The 15148-nt window shown below is 47.9% G+C and overlaps 2 protein-coding genes and 2 long non-coding RNA genes across 7 annotated transcripts; all 4 read right to left on the minus strand.

The window, feature by feature from the left end:
- Window positions 1-200: 200 nt before the first annotated feature.
- Window positions 201-7002, minus strand: LOC119117315. The gene is made up of 2 exons (XR_005096482.1): window positions 6956-7002; window positions 201-302 (listed from the first exon to the last, which is right to left on the minus strand). It is a non-coding gene; the product is annotated as an uncharacterized LOC119117315 (long non-coding RNA).
- Window positions 556-2796, minus strand: LOC119117274 (late embryogenesis abundant protein 1-like). Of its 3 annotated transcripts, none has more exons than XM_037243477.1 (5): window positions 2216-2796; window positions 2057-2135; window positions 1971-1986; window positions 1189-1221; window positions 556-923 (listed from the first exon to the last, which is right to left on the minus strand). In XM_037243477.1, the coding sequence occupies exons 1-5, from the start codon at window positions 2554-2556 to the stop codon at window positions 784-786; spliced, it is 609 nt and encodes a 202-aa protein (XP_037099372.1). In that variant the 5' UTR covers window positions 2557-2796; the 3' UTR covers window positions 556-783. The 3 variants fall into 3 exon arrangements, with proteins under 3 accessions (XP_037099372.1, XP_037099373.1, XP_037099374.1); XM_037243478.1 differs by having other exon boundaries at window positions 2057-2139; XM_037243479.1 differs by lacking the exon at window positions 1971-1986 and having other exon boundaries at window positions 1189-1208; window positions 2103-2139.
- On the minus strand, window positions 4228-6068 carry LOC119117306. Of its 2 annotated transcripts, XR_005096472.1 has the most exons (4): window positions 5649-6068; window positions 5381-5442; window positions 4476-5300; window positions 4228-4377 (listed from the first exon to the last, which is right to left on the minus strand). It is a non-coding gene; the product is annotated as an uncharacterized LOC119117306 (long non-coding RNA). The 2 variants fall into 2 exon arrangements; XR_005096471.1 differs by having other exon boundaries at window positions 4476-5442.
- Window positions 7003-9615: 2613 nt separating the features above from the next.
- On the minus strand, window positions 9616-14131 carry gnai1 (guanine nucleotide binding protein (G protein), alpha inhibiting activity polypeptide 1). The gene is made up of 9 exons (XM_037243438.1): window positions 13744-14131; window positions 12271-12313; window positions 11981-12122; window positions 11750-11907; window positions 11250-11378; window positions 11047-11176; window positions 10829-10982; window positions 10513-10737; window positions 9616-10230 (listed from the first exon to the last, which is right to left on the minus strand). The coding sequence occupies exons 1-8, from the start codon at window positions 13859-13861 to the stop codon at window positions 10547-10549; spliced, it is 1065 nt and encodes a 354-aa protein (XP_037099333.1). The 5' UTR covers window positions 13862-14131; the 3' UTR covers window positions 9616-10230; window positions 10513-10546.
- Between the last annotated feature and the right edge of the window lie 1017 nt (window positions 14132-15148).

The raw sequence follows: 15148 nt of genomic DNA on the forward strand, positions 1-15148 counted from the left end.
ATGCAATAAGTTTCATATTGAAGAGATGCAGCATCAATTGCGGCGCATGGTGAATGATGACTGACACCAAAGTTGACTTTATTTACAAGACCACAAACAGGAAGAAAACACACCAACGTTCACTTTATTCACAAGAATGCCCACATGAGGCATGATTTAAGAAAAAAAGAAGCCTCAGACTTGAAAATAGACTTTTACTCCTACAGAAAAATGCACCAACATATACCAAGATTCAGAGTTCGGTGGCCATTTTAAAGCAGGGTTGCCAAAGAAGACTTATTGATCGCAACAGAGACTGTACGCTGAGGCTTGTCGTTTGAATCTATGGGTGTCGGGCTACTTGGCTTTTGTCAACCATTTAGAATGCATACAGCTTTTCTTTGTGTAGTAAAAATAAAAAGCCTGACACTGCATATTTAACAAGACAGTTTTGTTTGACTAACTTTACAATTGCCTTATCATTGAGAATGTCTCAAATGATTCCATTTTGTATGTTGTCATTCAACTCTGATTATGCACGATGGACTTCACATGCCAATGTTTAAAATGGACCACTTGAATTCAGTTCAGTTTAATTCAGGTTCAGAGGTACACACACACAATGACAGTCCAAACAGTTCATGTATTAAAAAACACAACAATAAAACAATATTGCAAAATGACGCTGCGCTGAGAAAGAAAGGCATCATGCAGACGGCCAGTGTGCACACCCAGTGAAAAAGTGGAGGGAGGGAGGGAGGGCAAGAAAGAAAGCACCAAAGGAAAAACAAAGTGATACTCTCCTTAAATGCTGGCTGGGCACTTTGCCCTCGCCGCATCTGCACCCGTGCGTCCGTCTGTTGTAGGCCGCTCGTCACGGCCGATGGTTCGGGTCCCCTCCCGGCCGGTACTCGACGTTTGGACTCCTCCTCCGCCTCGCGCAACTGCAAAAAGAAAAAAACGGCACTCGGTTGCATGAGGTTTGCTTCTGTGGACGTACTCATTACCTATTTATTAAAGCTTGCTCCTATTTTAAGGTCACTTTATTGTGTATGCATACATTGTTTTTGTTTTAATGTGTTCATGTTCTTTTTATGTCCGTTCCTATATGTGAAGCATTCAATGCTTATTTCTTTCTTTGTTGTAAAGCGCTTTGAGCTGCATTTCTTGTACGAAAGGTGCTATACAAATAAAGTTTATTATTATTACCCTCTGGTCTCGCGGTCCGGTCCGGTCCCTCTCGGCGCAGGCACTCGTCCGGTCCGCTGCCCCGGCCGGCAATCCTAAAAGGCAGACATATTGTGGTGGTTTTGGCAAGAGGAAAATTTCCACTAGCGACCTTGACTAAGGCAAGTTTGAATCAGGCAACTAGCACGGGCTGGCGCACGTCTCATACGGCCCTCCCGCATTGGAGCGATCCGGGTTATGAAAGGTTTAACCCCTTACAAAAAGGGAGGGATGGAGGGAGAGAGAGAGCAAGAGGAGATGAGAAGAGGCTTTGGTGCGCACTAAAGCACAACCGGCCAGGAGAGCTGGCTTGGCCCCGAGAGGAAAAAAAAGGAAAACGTGACGTCACGGAGGGCGTCACGGAGAATCTCATCGACCTCGACACCGTCGACGACACTGGGACCCAGGCAGGCAGACATTATACCCTGGTATTCCACAAAGGGCAAGGTATAGCCACGTTCCACCCTGAGTGCACCAGGCCATGCAGGTACTGCCGGGCGCATCAGAGAAAGAGAGCGAGAGAGAGGGGGGGAGGGAGGAAGGGGTGTCTACTTTGCCAATTCGTATCTAGAGGTTCACGGCAACCCAATTGCCCGTGCGTGCTGCTAGTTACCCTATTCAAACAGACAGGGAGGGAGGGAGGGAGCAAAAGAAAAGAAAGTCATACTCCCCCCCCCTCAACGCTGGCTGGGCGCTTTGCCCTCCCGGCCTCGCCGCATCTCCGCTCGTCACGGGCCAAGGTCCGGGTCTGCTCCGGCCGATGTTGGACTCGTCTTCCGCCTCGCACAAGTGCAAAAAGACAAACAGCACTCAGTTGCATGCGGTTCACTTGTGTCGACGTACTCATTACCTGCCCCCTCCCTGGTCTTGCGGGTGCGGCCCGGTCCCTCTCGGTGCAGGCTGGCGCTCGTCCCATCCGCTGCCCCGGCAACCCTGAAAGGCAGACAAATAAGGGAACCAAATTAAAACCAACAAGCGTGTACCCTTGCATATTTGATTGCCATGTCACCTCTGGCCAGCCTTGGCCAGCCATGCATCAGGCTCCTCTTCATCACTTGGACTGCTTTCTTTGGTTGATTCCTTCCTTTGCACCCCGCTCACGGGTCTGGTGGCCTCCGTCCGCCGGCTCTTCGTTTCGTGCATTGTCTCTTCCACCTTGCAAGACAAGCACAAAAGTCTCGCTTGCGCTTGCCGTCGCTTGCGCTTGCGGTCGCTTGCGCTTGCGGTCGCTTGCGGGCGCTTGCAGTCGCTTGCGCGGTCGCTTGCGCGGTCGCTTGCGCGGTCGCTTGCGCGGTCGCTTGCGCTTGCAGTCGCTTGCGCGGTCGCTTGCGCATACCGTCGCTTGCGCATACCGTCGCTTGCGCTTACCGTCGCTTGCGCTTACCGTCGCTTGCGCTTACCGTCGCTTGCGCTTACCGTCGCTTGCGCTTACCGTCGCTTGCGCGGTCGCTTGCGCGGTCGCTTGCCATCGCTGCGCGTTTGGCACTCAATCAGGGCTGCACGACATGTTGGAAAATCAGTGATATGGCGGTATTGGGCCAGAGCACTGCATTGAGCAAAGTTGTGCAAAATTCTGGGATGGAGATGACCTATTTACAAATAGTTAGGCAAGTTTCATTTGCCACATTAAAAAAAAAAAGAAATCTTTGCTTTCTTAAAGTGCATGTCAATAACCTATACCACCACGTGGCAGTTTTCCAATACACGTGCAGCCCTACACACACGTCACCATGGGTGTCCAAATGGCAGCCTCGGGACAACTTTATCAACACCACATGAATGAACGCAACACCGCTTTATAGCAGTAGGACAAAATATGAATGGCAAAATTCCGTGATTGATTTAATGAATTTGTGTCAAAGAATTCTTAATTTGTTTCAGTATGCAGCCCTCAAACAGACATTTGGACACCGCTGGTATGAATTAACTAAAAAAAAAAATCCATTTCACATGTTGAAGCTGCGCAGGTTGACGCCTCCAGCGAAGCGGGCCTCCCTCAGAACTCTGCTACTTCAGAGCGATGCCACAGCAGTCCGTCCACCTCTGATCTGATCGCGTCCCGGTCGCCATCTGCACAAACAGAAACAAATGTTAGACACTCAAAGAGCACCCCAAGTTGTAGGTCACTTGCTTACTTGATCACAGCGGCTAGCTACTCTTGGTGACCGTCGCCGGGTCGCCATTTTGCGTCCGGCCTGCAAAAGGCAGAACATGCAATGAGTTGGGCGCTGCTCGCATCATTATGTCTTCCTTGTGGACCGGCTCGCCCCAACACCGCCCGCCCACTACACCTAGAGAACAAAGGACGCGCAGTGGTACGTTAGGCTTAGATCAAGAACGACAGTGGTAGGTTAGAAAAAGACACAAAATGTGACTGTCTCGCTCCAACACCTAGGGGAGAACAAACGCAAGTACCACAGTGGTGGTAGGTTAGGGTTAGATGAAGTGCAACAGTGGCAGGTTAGAAAAAGACAAAATGTTACAAGTCATATGGCAAAATTGGACATTCGGCTCCACGTCAAAGTTTCGTTTTGTGTCCATCCACGTAACCACGTCCTCCCCCAAGTGAGCCGTCAATGGCAACCAAGCGCAAGACAACGCTGATCCAGACAAGCCGCAACCACAGCACACCTCTTAAGCAAGACCAACCATCAGAGCCCCAAACTCTGTCCACACCTGCAACCTTTCCGTCGTGCACCCATAACCAAAGGCAACCACACTGCCCCCTCCTGGGCACATGATCCGCACACGTCGACTCTTGCAGCGCGCTGCTTGAGATTCTTGACTTGATATGGCATTGCTCCTTTGGCTAGGCCATTGCTCCTTTGGCTAGGCCATTGCTCCTTTGGCTAGGCCATTGCTCCTTTGGCTAGGCCATTGCTCCTTTGGGGATAGGCCATTGCTCCTTTGGGGATAGGCCATTGCTCCTTTGGGGATAGGCCATTGCTCCTTTGGGGATAGGCCATTGCTCCTTTGGGGATAGGCCATTGCTCCTTTGGGGATAGGCCATTGCTCCTTTGGGGATAGGCCATTGCTCCTTTGGGGATAGGCCATTGCTCCTTTGGATAGGCCATTGCTCCTTTGGATAGGCCATTGCTCCTTTGGATAGGCCATTGTGCCTTTGGATATGGAATGATAGTTTTCCTCATCCCATTCGGCTCCTCTTGCAGCCTGCAAAAACACACAGCCATTAATTGGGTGTTGGGAAGCTAAAACACGACAACCATTGTGTGTTGGGAAGCTGAAAGTTTACAAAAACAGGTTTTCACCTGATTTAGGACTACTCTTCCTCAGTGTCAACATCACTGAAATGGCTCCTCAAGAGCCTCCTGCTTGCTGGCTGGGCAGCCTTTTTTAGTGCTACAAAAGACAAACAAATGATTGCAACAAAAATAGACATTGAGTAGAGTGCCAATGGCATGATATTTTTGCAACAATTATACATACTAAGTAGAGTTTTACATTTGGAAAAATATATAATTATTATATTGTAGTAAGTTATGATAATTTATCAGAATTATAATTAATATTTTAATTTTATACATACTGAGTTTTACAGTTGAAAAAATATATAATTATATTGTAGTAAATTATGATCATTTATCAGGATTATAATTCTTATTTTAATTTTATCATCATCAACTCACCTCACATTGGACAGATGATCCAGGTTAGCGGCGTCCAAAACGGGAGAAGATAAACCGCGCAAATGTTTGTTGCGTAACGGAATGAGGGCGGGCGGGCGCCATCTTTGAATAGATTTGATCTGATTTGGACATGACGTAACCAATTCGTCACATTCGTCAGTTTGCATAACACGTAAATTAAATAATAAAGAATAGTTTAATTGACTAGAGTCAAACTAACATTTCCTATACTCAGACAAACACGCGCTTATGGGCGGCGTCATTTAAGAACCTTCGACAAACAAACGAATAAAAAATGCTGGCCAGCATTAAAAAAAAATTTTTAAACGCGAAAGACATTTGAAATACCGTAGCGGCAAAACGACCAAAACGCGCAACGACGCGACGCAAAGTCGATTGTGGCGTGCCGTGGCCAAACCTCAAACACTCCCTAGACAGCGAAAAATCCTGCAAGAAATATTAAATGGCATCGTAAGAAACGGCAAACATTTGCGCGCGAGCTAAATTGCCTGCGGCCGACAATTTACCTCCAGGCCCACCGTCGCGGTGGACGTGACGTTCGTTGCCGAGTCACGAGAGTACGACAATCCTGCAACAAACAAACAAACAAAATAAAAAAGGCTTGTGGGAAAAGGCAACAAACCGCACATTTTGGGGCCTATTTGAAAACTCTCCTTGCGGCCGGACTCCAGTTCACGTCAACGCCTACAGTCGCCGTGTAAGAATCCTGCGACGAACAAACGATGGCGTTCGTCGTGAGAGACGGCAAGAAACGACAAACATTTGCTCCCTTACCTGAGAAAATGCCACGCACTCGGTGGCACCTGCATTCGAGAGCTCCCCTCGAGCGCGAAAATCCTGCAACAAACATGGCGTCCGTCGTGAAAAACGGCAGGAGACGACAAACATTTGCCAGCATGCTAGCTTACCTGAGAAGGCGCCCGCCGCCGCCGCCGCCGCCGCCGCCGCCACGCGCTCGGTGCCACCTGCATTTGATAACTCCCCTTGAGCACACCTGTCTTCAATTGACCTAAAGACCTGACGTCACATCCGTCAATTCAAATCTTCTTCTCCTGATCGTCCAACGGCGCTTGGCACACTGGCGCCACCAGGTGGTCACCACCTGTCGTAGAAAGGGTTGCTTCGGACTGTACACGTTGAAACTTTGAACACCAAACATGTTTGGATGGATACCCTATCAATATGACCAAATCTCCTTTACAACGACGCAGAAGCCTGGCGAAGTTGGCCAAAACTAACAATTGAATTTTCAACTGTAAAATTCCAAATTGAAAACCTGCTAAATTGCAACCGGTTTATACAGTGCATTGCACACCAAAAAATATACTTGAACTTTGATGATCCAAATTGTTACATTTTTACAGCACAACTTTCTCCAAAGAATTATCAGCGTCGGTTGCATTTTATGACTGATGTCGTTATTCCACGTCGCACCATTATCATGATTTCTCGCCATAACGATTGGATGCAATAAATCAGGCGTTCTTCAAAAACTATAAAAGGTGAGAAAACAATCATAAGGTCTTCACATTCCAGCAATCAGGGCGGGCGGGGCGTGTACAGAGGCGAGGGAGGAATCCCTGAGGCAGTGTGTGAACAAGAGCAGGAATGCGTGTGAAAACAATTCAAAGGCCACTTCATCAGGTACCCTTGCTCGCAACATGCTCTTTCCCGGCCATTGTGTTTGATTCAGGTTTTAATTGCCCTGCGATGAGGCCTGTCGCGATCGTTAGATCGTGTCGCAAAAAGCCGGTAAGCGACTCCCCAGGGCCGCATACGCTAGCCGGACTTCCATCTGGTCCTGCAGCCTCGGATGGACGCGTCTGTGGACCTGTCCCACTAAGAGGCATAAAACGTTTGAAGACAGCTGTTTGGCAACAAGAAAAGAATCTAGTTTTGGCATAGGTGCAGCTTTGCACCCACTGATATATCAGGCTACCGGAAGATGCTTTTGGTTTGCGTCGCCGTGGAAACAAATAGACAGAGGCGCACTCAGAATGTTGTTTTATTGCCTTGTGTCCTTGCTTCCCCTTTCACACTCTTTTGCCACAGTGGTTGAACATTGGGACAACTCTGATAACCTTGTAGTTTGAAATAACACACCTGAACACTGTGGGAAGACACTGAGGAAAGAAAAAAAAAAAAGGCATACCTTGATTAAAATGTGCAGGGGTCACAATTCATTTGGAGAGCGATCGAGTCCCGCCGTGCATGATCATTTGGCGTTGAAGTTGAAGGACAGGCCCTTCGAGACGCCGAAATGTAATTTTCTTCCACCTCCTCATCACGTCGTTTGTCACAAATGGCCATAAAAGAGCAAAATCATAGCTGGGAGACGCCCTTGTTTCTCTTGCGCCGCTGACACTTTGATATTTCATGCTGATTAAGTTTACGCTATTGCACCCCTCCATCACCCCCCCCCCCCTTGATGCTACCATAAATCTGCATGACTTTCCATTCATCAGCAAATGAGCGGACGCGAGGTGAGCCAGGCGCTTCTCTCACTTGTTAACCTAAATAAACATTTCTGCCTTTGGAATCAATGCAAATGAGAAGAAATCCCGCCGCGTTGAGAAAAAGGGGGAATTAAATTTTGATGAATTATGTCACGTCCACAAGTTCATGCATACAAAATCTTCCACTGCCAACGTTTCTGACAACATATCATCTTCATGCATTTAATGATCCAATTATTTTGCTAGAAAGTAGTCAGTAAAACATTTACTGCACCTTATAAATGATATCTGTGTTTTTAAAAGTTAATTTGAAAAAAAACAAACATTTGGCCACTTTTGTCTTGAGAAGCTGCCATACAATGCCGCCATCTCCTGGCGAAATGACGCCATAGCCGGATTGGAAAAAATTATATTGTTGCAGCACTCCACGCATGCGCAAGCATAACAGTTGTGTAATGCACGGAAAATGTTTCCATGGCAACGCTTGGGCCATTGACGTCATTCCCCTGTGGGCGTAGTTGAAAAGAATAAAAACACATTTTCAGGGGAAAAAAGATGTAGGGTGCTATCAGGTAGAAGACTTTTTCCAACGATATTACTGCGGCACACTATGAAAAATGACTCGTGCAATGTTGCTTGTTTCCACTAGATGGCGCCAGAAGCAAACATACGCAAACTGGAAAAAAAGCACCAATAGTTGTGACAATAAGTCAGATACAATAACAGTGTACGATTTGTCACCCCTGTGTACAGCACAAAACTTGATTGAAACCTGGCTCCTTGTATTATTACATTTAGCCACCAAGCTCCTCTTCCGGTTTCCCTTCCAGCCCACGCAGCCTCATTTGCATATTAAACGCACTAATAATATTAGCGAGGCTACAGGTGGTCGCCTCCTATTCCAGCAGCCGCCCGGCAGGAACAAAACAAGCCAACGCGAGTGCGTCATGAGTAGCCTATGATTCACCCGCTGCGTGCGTGAGCGAGCGGGAGGCCCCACAGTTCCCCCGTTAGATTATTTGGGGTCCAGGGATGTGACTCGTCACCGGAATGTTAAGAGTGTCAAAAGCGCTTGCTTTAATTCGCCCTGGCTGGTCTTTTTGTCCTGAGAACAATGCCGGATCTCAGTCTGGATTTGAGGACTTATTAAAGCGGGATTACGGCTCGACGCTCTCCCAATGAAATGCACAACGCGAGATGAAGTGCTTTGCGCTTTAAGGCTTTTCTAGGCCTGCTATCAGACAACAGAAAGTCACATTTGTCCGGTGTGGTGGACGCGCTAAAGAAAGCATTAGGGGGAAAAAAAACATTGACAAAGTCAAATTCATATTCCTTGCTGTCTCCTCTCAGATAACAGTCTTTATCAGCCTCTTTTTAAAGGGGGCGAGTAGTTTCATCATGTGAAAAGCATCTAACATGGTCTTCTGTGAAGCGGCAATTTAAAAAAAAAAAAAAAAAAAAAAAATTGCCAGCTATTTTTAACAACTTCATCCCCTCAGCTATGAGGGAATATCTGTCACCATCTTTTCCCCTGTTGCCATGGTGCTAAGAATCAATGACATCACAGCCACCGTGTGTGAGAGCGGGAATCTGAGCCCAAGGAAAAAAAAAAATAGCAAGACAAAAGGCCGTGTGACGTGTTTTTGTCATGTGATAGGACGTCACTTCACCGCCGTCCAGTTTCGTGGGAATCTCGGGTCTTTTTGGGCCTAATTGTCACGCTGACGATTAAGTCACTGGGTCAAGGTCAAATTCTCAAGTTTTGAGGCGCATGCCTTGAGCAGGTTCAAAGTCACATCTGTCACGCAAAATTGAAAATAGCAGGCACTTAGGAGATAACGGCCGATGTCTTCTAAAAGAGTCCAAAGCGCCTGCCTGACCCATGATGTCTGTGCCCTTGGAAGAATGTGAGCCTGGCGTCCCACAGGGCTGCTTCTGCTGCTGCAGCTGATAAGAACTTTTTCTTTTTTTAATCAGCACCTCGGAGAACGTGACAGCCCGGGAGGAGTCGGGCAACAGAAAGGCACGACGAGAGAAAATAAAGGCTTCATTGTTGTCCTTGTTTACACAAAATGGAGGCAGCATGTTTTCACGATGTACCTGAAACCCTCGTCCGGGAAGTCCTCGTCGAGGCTTGACTGGAAGCTCAAGCCTCGTTGTCATTTACGCTGCTAGGAATCGATTTTCATTTGGCCACAGTGGATGGGAAAAAAACAACAACTTTGAAAGCTTTGTCATTCTGGAGGATGAACACATTTTTGACACAAATGAAATTGAAAGACTTGTGATTGCTTGTAGAAAGTTTTCCTGTTTTCTTTTTTTTTTATTATCAAAATAAAGGAGATGATTATGCAAAGGTTCAGTGATGTACAGTGTCCACCCCCGCCCCCACCTCACAGGAAAAAAAATAATGCCGAGCGAGCGCAGCAGAACCTCTGTCATCTTGCGGGGGATAATAAAACAAAATGGCTGCGCTCCCGATCCTTGCAAAAAATAGGAAAATATATAAGGTGCCACGCCCCCCAATGGAGATTTTTATAGAGTTTAAAAAGAAAAAATCCTGAATCTGAATGTAACAATATTGCAGGTGGTGGTGGTGGGGGGTGTTCTGGCTACACACCCGTCGCCATTTTTCAAGATAAAAAAAGTCAAAGCCTTTCCTCGAGTAAAAGTAAAAAAAAAAAAAAAAAAGAGAAAAAAAAAGTAGAAGCCCGCCGGTTTGATAACGATAAAAACACCTGACACAAAGTGTCCCGAGACAATAACATAAATAAAGCTGTTAAAGGCGGCGTTACTGTACAGCGCGTGGCCGAGGGGAGGGGGGGGGGGGGGGGGGCGTGGTGGGGTCGGGGGAACGCCTCTGCCCCGCTCCATGGACATTCCTTCAACAAAAATGCAACCTGGAGAGGGGAAAAAAAAAAAGAAGAAGCAATTTTAATCATTTGAAAGAAAAACAAGTCCGATATTAGGAAACATTTCTTGGATGAAAATAAAATGTAGGAAAATCAAATTTCAACAGAAATACGCCATCTTTCAAATACAAAAATTTGTTTGAATCATGCGAGACATTTTCACACTAAAGTGTCGCTATATTTATAAACCATGAAGTTTTGCGGTTACCGCGGCAACGCGTTAGCCTTCACACAACGTGCGTGCCGTGCCGTCTTTGTGGTTTGGCTCACCTGGAGTAAGAAAGAGCGGCGGCGGCGACGGCTCTCAGAATAGGCCGCAGTCTTTCAGGTTGTTCTTGATGATGACGTCGGTGACGGCGTCAAAGACAAACTGCACATTCCTGGTGTCGGTGGCGCACGTGAAGTGCGTGTAGATCTCCTTAGTGTCCTTGCGCTTGTTCAGGTCTTCAAACTGACACTGGATGTAGGCCGCCGCCTCCTCGTACGTGTTGGAGCCTGCTGCACAAGCAAACCACACACTTGATTTGTTCCAGCTTTTCTTTTTTGAAGCGAATGTGACGTTTGCATGATTTTGCCTCCGTCGGACCTGGATACTCCGGGTAGCAGATGGTGAGCGGGCTCATCTTGATCTTCTCCTCAAAGAGGTCCTTCTTGTTGAGAAAGAGGATGATGGATGTGTCGGTGAACCACTTGTTGTTGCAGATGCTGTCGAAAAGCTTCATGCTCTCGTGCATTCGGTTCTGGAGGGCAAACGTCTTGTTAGGAACTTTTAGGGAGAAAAAAACATTTCGGGGAGCGGCGTACCATCTCCTCGTCCTCGGCCAGCACCAGGTCGTAGTCGCTGAGCGCCACGCAGAAGATGATGGCGGTCACGCCCTCGAAGCAATGGATCCACTTTTTGCGCTCGGACCGCTGGCCGCCCACGTCGAACATCCTGCGGCGGCGGCGACAACACGGCGGGATTAACAGAAAAGGAGGGGGGGAGGGGGCGGGGCTGAGACACCAACTTGAAGTGGAGGTCCTTGAAGGTGAAATGCGTCTCCACGATGCCGGTGGTCTTGACGCGGGTGCGCAGCACGTCCTGCTGCGTGGGGATGTAAAAGCCCTGCGAGATGCGCTCCAGGTCGTTCAGGTAGCTGCCGGCGCACAAAGTCACGCGGAATTTATTTTTGGTGGCAGCGTGACAAGAAAAACAAACCAGTTTGGCTTATGATACGCTTGCGCAACACTGCCACTAATAAGCGCAGGACTACAACAAAGGGGTGGGGCGTGGGGGGAGACGACAAAAGCACACACAGACACGCACAAGCGGCGCTTTGTTACAAAAGTTTCTTGCGCAACGCTCAATTAAGTCGGCGCAACGTGGCCTGGAGGAACACATTACCAAATCATTTGCCGCAGCTAATAACGTTAGCATCCGCCAGTTAAATATTTGTCGAGGTCATTGAGATTTCACATCACTTTGCTTCAATTTCTTTTTCACAATAAATTGCTTTCGTAGACTTACTACGCGGCCGAGTCGTTGAGCTGGTACTCGCGCGAGCGTCCGAAGCAGGCCCGGACGCCGGCGTCCTGCCACAGCCGCTTGATGACGCCGGCCAGTTCCGTCGTCATGAAGCCCTCCTCGGCGGATCCGGCCAGCACAAAGAGCTGCCGTGCGTCGTCCTGCGGGAGGGTGGAAAACGGCAAAATTCAACAGAGCCCAACGAGCACGGCAAACTTCCGATGGACGACTCACGGCTCTGGCGGCGTCGCCAAAGTCGATCTTGAGGCGGCCCATGGCCCTGATGATGGCGATGATGGACTGGATAGTGTTGCTGTAGACCACCGCCTTGTACTGCTTGCACTCCTCTCGCGAGTAGCCCGCCTCGTGGATGATCCTGGAAATCCCAAAAAATTTTTTGAAACGGCCACCCTTGGCAGTTTGACACGGCAGCAAACTAAAAATAAAGCTGCCGATATGTCCCCATCTGGAAATATTTAACACGCAGTAGGCAACCTTTGTGCACTGGTGCGAATTGGACTCACTTCATCTGCTTGACGATGGTGCTCTTGCCCGACTCGCCGGCACCTGCGGAAGAGCCACGCACGCCACAGTTAGTGCCCCTTCAATAATTCAGCCGGCTCGCCTCGGCTCTCGCGTATCAACACGGGGAGGTTGCCGAACGCTCGAGCGTGTGGCGCAAAACCGCAACGGGACCTCGGACCCTCCGAGGTGACGCCGGGCTCGGGTGACATTGGGAGGATTGAAGACGCCGCAACTGAACCTGCCCAGGCGTTGGTGCCGTTGCTTGGCGTCCAGCAAACATAGGTTGACAGTTCATCTTGCGTGCAAACAAAGAGGAGTACAAAGTCGCATTTGAGCCGGTCATCTCCATAACAAACAAAATGTCAATACTTCCTTCTCGCTTTATGTACAATTATTGACTAATTAACTGTCATTTAACTTGAAGCTGTTAATTATTCTTAATGACAAATTGCAACTAAAGAATTTGAAATACTCTTAGTTGACTTTCCACCGGCCTAAGCCGAAGAGGCCCAACCTTGTCACGCGTTGGACGGGATCCACAATCTATTGTCATTAAAGCAGTTGCGGCGCAAACAAAACCAAAAATTGGACGTGACCGGATGAAAACACGTGTCAGGTCACAAACGTGAGCTGACACGCTGTGGCAAGTTGCCTTCGGCATCCGCGTCAAGCCACTGATGAATGCGCTTAAATATGTACACCCATTGCTCCAAAACTACAAAAATGGAGGAGTCAGGTGCTAATTCTTGGGATTGATCTTGGATCACTGATGTCCTGATGACCCGCATTCTGCATGTGTGTTTGTGTGTCAACATTTGCCCAAGCATGGAAAAGTTCCTCACCTCAGGTCACTGTTTACAAGCATAACAGTGTGACTTTGTGTGCACTTAATGTTTTTTTTTTAAATCATCATAAGGACATCATAAAGAACAACATCATGGCATTTACTCATGCCACAATGTAATTGATTGTGTGGCTTTTAAAGGACTGCAACTTCCGAGAATGTTTTTAGGCGTGAACCTGGCACGAGATAACCTATAGTTAAGTAAAGGACGCGATTATCCTCATAGCTATTAACATTTCGGTGTTTGATAACGACTAATTCGGTAGTGTTGTCAGATCAAGCTGACATTTGTGAGGACCATAAATGAGATCTTAGGTCATTAATATTCAAGTCACATCCACTCATGTTGAATTGGCGTAAAAAAAAAAAAAAAAACGGCGTTTGGAAAGTTTCTTTTGACTCGAAATGTTGCTTTATTTATTTTAACTCGACAATGTTGCGTTCAGGGACCAAAGTTAGCATTGAAAGTCGGCGGTGACACAGCACAAAAGTAACCGAAAAAAAAGGTTTTCGCTGCAGACATTCAAACTGGGCGTCGACCACCGCGACCACAAGTCACCCTCCGCCCCGTGGCTAGGCTAGCGCCCCCACCCCGCCCAGCCCAGCCCAGCCCAGCCCAGCCTCTTACCCAGCAGCAGCAGCTTGACCTCCCGCGCCGCCTTCTCGCCGTCGTCCCTCAGGTTCCTGTCGATCATTTTGCTCCGCTCCACCGCCGCCTTGTCCTCGGTGCTCAGCGTGCAGCCCATCCTCAACCAGCTAAAATGTCTTCACTAAACCCACATGGAATAGTTCAAATGTTCTCCTCCTGCCAGCTGACACACGCCCTAAAAATGAGAATCGATGTCTTCGAGGCGGAAGCTGAACCTCTCTACCCTGAAGGAGGGCGTTTCTATCGCCGAGATGCGAGCTAATTTGACGGGTTGGAAAATGGTCGGGGGCGCCTCTCACGCTGGCTGCTGGTGCTCCGCTCCATCCGTTGCGGCGGCAGCAGTTGAAATGCGTGCGAGGAGCAGCCAGCCAGCCAGCCAGCCAGCCAGACATCCAGCCAGGCAGCCAGCAAAGCCCAGCGAGCCTCCTGTAGAAGGGACACGGCGCACTTCCGAGTTGTTTCTTCAAAATAAAAGGCGCCAGTCGCGCCGTGCAGTTTAGAGCTCAATATAATGTGCTTTTATTTTGAAGCACGACTTTTAAACGTGACTGAAAACGGTTTCAACGCACGAGCCCTTTACACCTACATAATTAAACAATATTTGACTTCATTGATAAAAATATTGGTTGTATTTATACAATTGCATATTAAGCACACGTTAATTTATTTATGAAAAAAAAGTGCTCAAAATGGATTTTTTTCCAAAACTACTATTGCATGAACGTGGGACAGTATACGACTGCACACGTTCCCATGGGGACAAGGCCTGCAAGCAGGGCCAGCGGCGGACCCCGTCCCCCCTGCCTGCTCATTCAGCCATACATTAGTCATTGTTTGTGGTTTAAATAATTCAGACGCTGGGACAAAGTCAAGCGCAAGCCTGCACAGTCAACAAGTTGCTGAAGGGACAGTTCCCAGTAGCATCTAAACTGTGTGTTTATCTTGCTTTGGGGGTAGGTAGGAGGGGCAAACATTTTGGGTGGTCGTCTTGCGACAAGTTGCTAAAAGCAAGATGTCACTGTCACGCAACATGTCATGCCAAGAGGAGCGTAGGATTCAATTGGAGCGTTACACACAAAAGCGCATCCTGTTTCGGATCAATTGGGAGAACTGGTTTTCTGTGTGCAAAGTGGGCAGGCATCAGCTTTTGCAGTTAATACTTTTAAAAACAGAATGTGTTGGAAAGAGCACTGCCGTCCGTCCATCAACAGTAACGGACACTGCCCTCTAGTGGCAAAAGAGAGTACACGTGCTCATTTGTCAAATTCTGGAGCAGCATCAAAATCCAAATTTGACGTCACGTTGTGGAGCGAATCGAAGTGCGCTTCCAGATAAGCCACAAGCTGACAAACACTAAACAGATATGCTGAAGCAAATTGAAAAA

Source organism: Syngnathus acus, chromosome 23 (genome assembly GCF_901709675.1).
Source record: "Syngnathus acus chromosome 23, fSynAcu1.2, whole genome shotgun sequence".
NCBI classification, from domain to species: Eukaryota; Metazoa; Chordata; class Actinopteri; order Syngnathiformes; family Syngnathidae; genus Syngnathus; species Syngnathus acus.

Excerpts from the sequence above, each read along its gene's own strand:
- LOC119117274 (XM_037243477.1), bottom strand. The coding sequence starts at position 2,556 with ATGCGCAAGCGACGGTATGCGCAAGCGACCGCGCAAGCGACTGCAAGC. Across the intron at positions 2,136-2,215 it reads CTGGCCAAGGCTGGCCAGAG|GCCGGGGCAGCGGATGGGAC; the intron begins GTGACATGGCAA and ends CCTTTCAGGGTT. Across the intron at positions 924-1,188 it reads CCGGACCGCGAGACCAGAGG|TTGCGCGAGGCGGAGGAGGA; the intron begins GTAATAATAATA and ends TTCTTTTTGCAG.
- gnai1 (XM_037243438.1), bottom strand. The coding sequence starts at position 13,861 with ATGGGCTGCACGCTGAGCACCGAGGACAAGGCGGCGGTGGAGCGGAGC. Across the intron at positions 11,908-11,980 it reads TTGGCGACGCCGCCAGAGCC|GACGACGCACGGCAGCTCTT; the intron begins GTGAGTCGTCCA and ends ACCCTCCCGCAG. Across the intron at positions 10,738-10,828 it reads CTGCTACCCGGAGTATCCAG|GCTCCAACACGTACGAGGAG; the intron begins GTCCGACGGAGG and ends CTTGTGCAGCAG.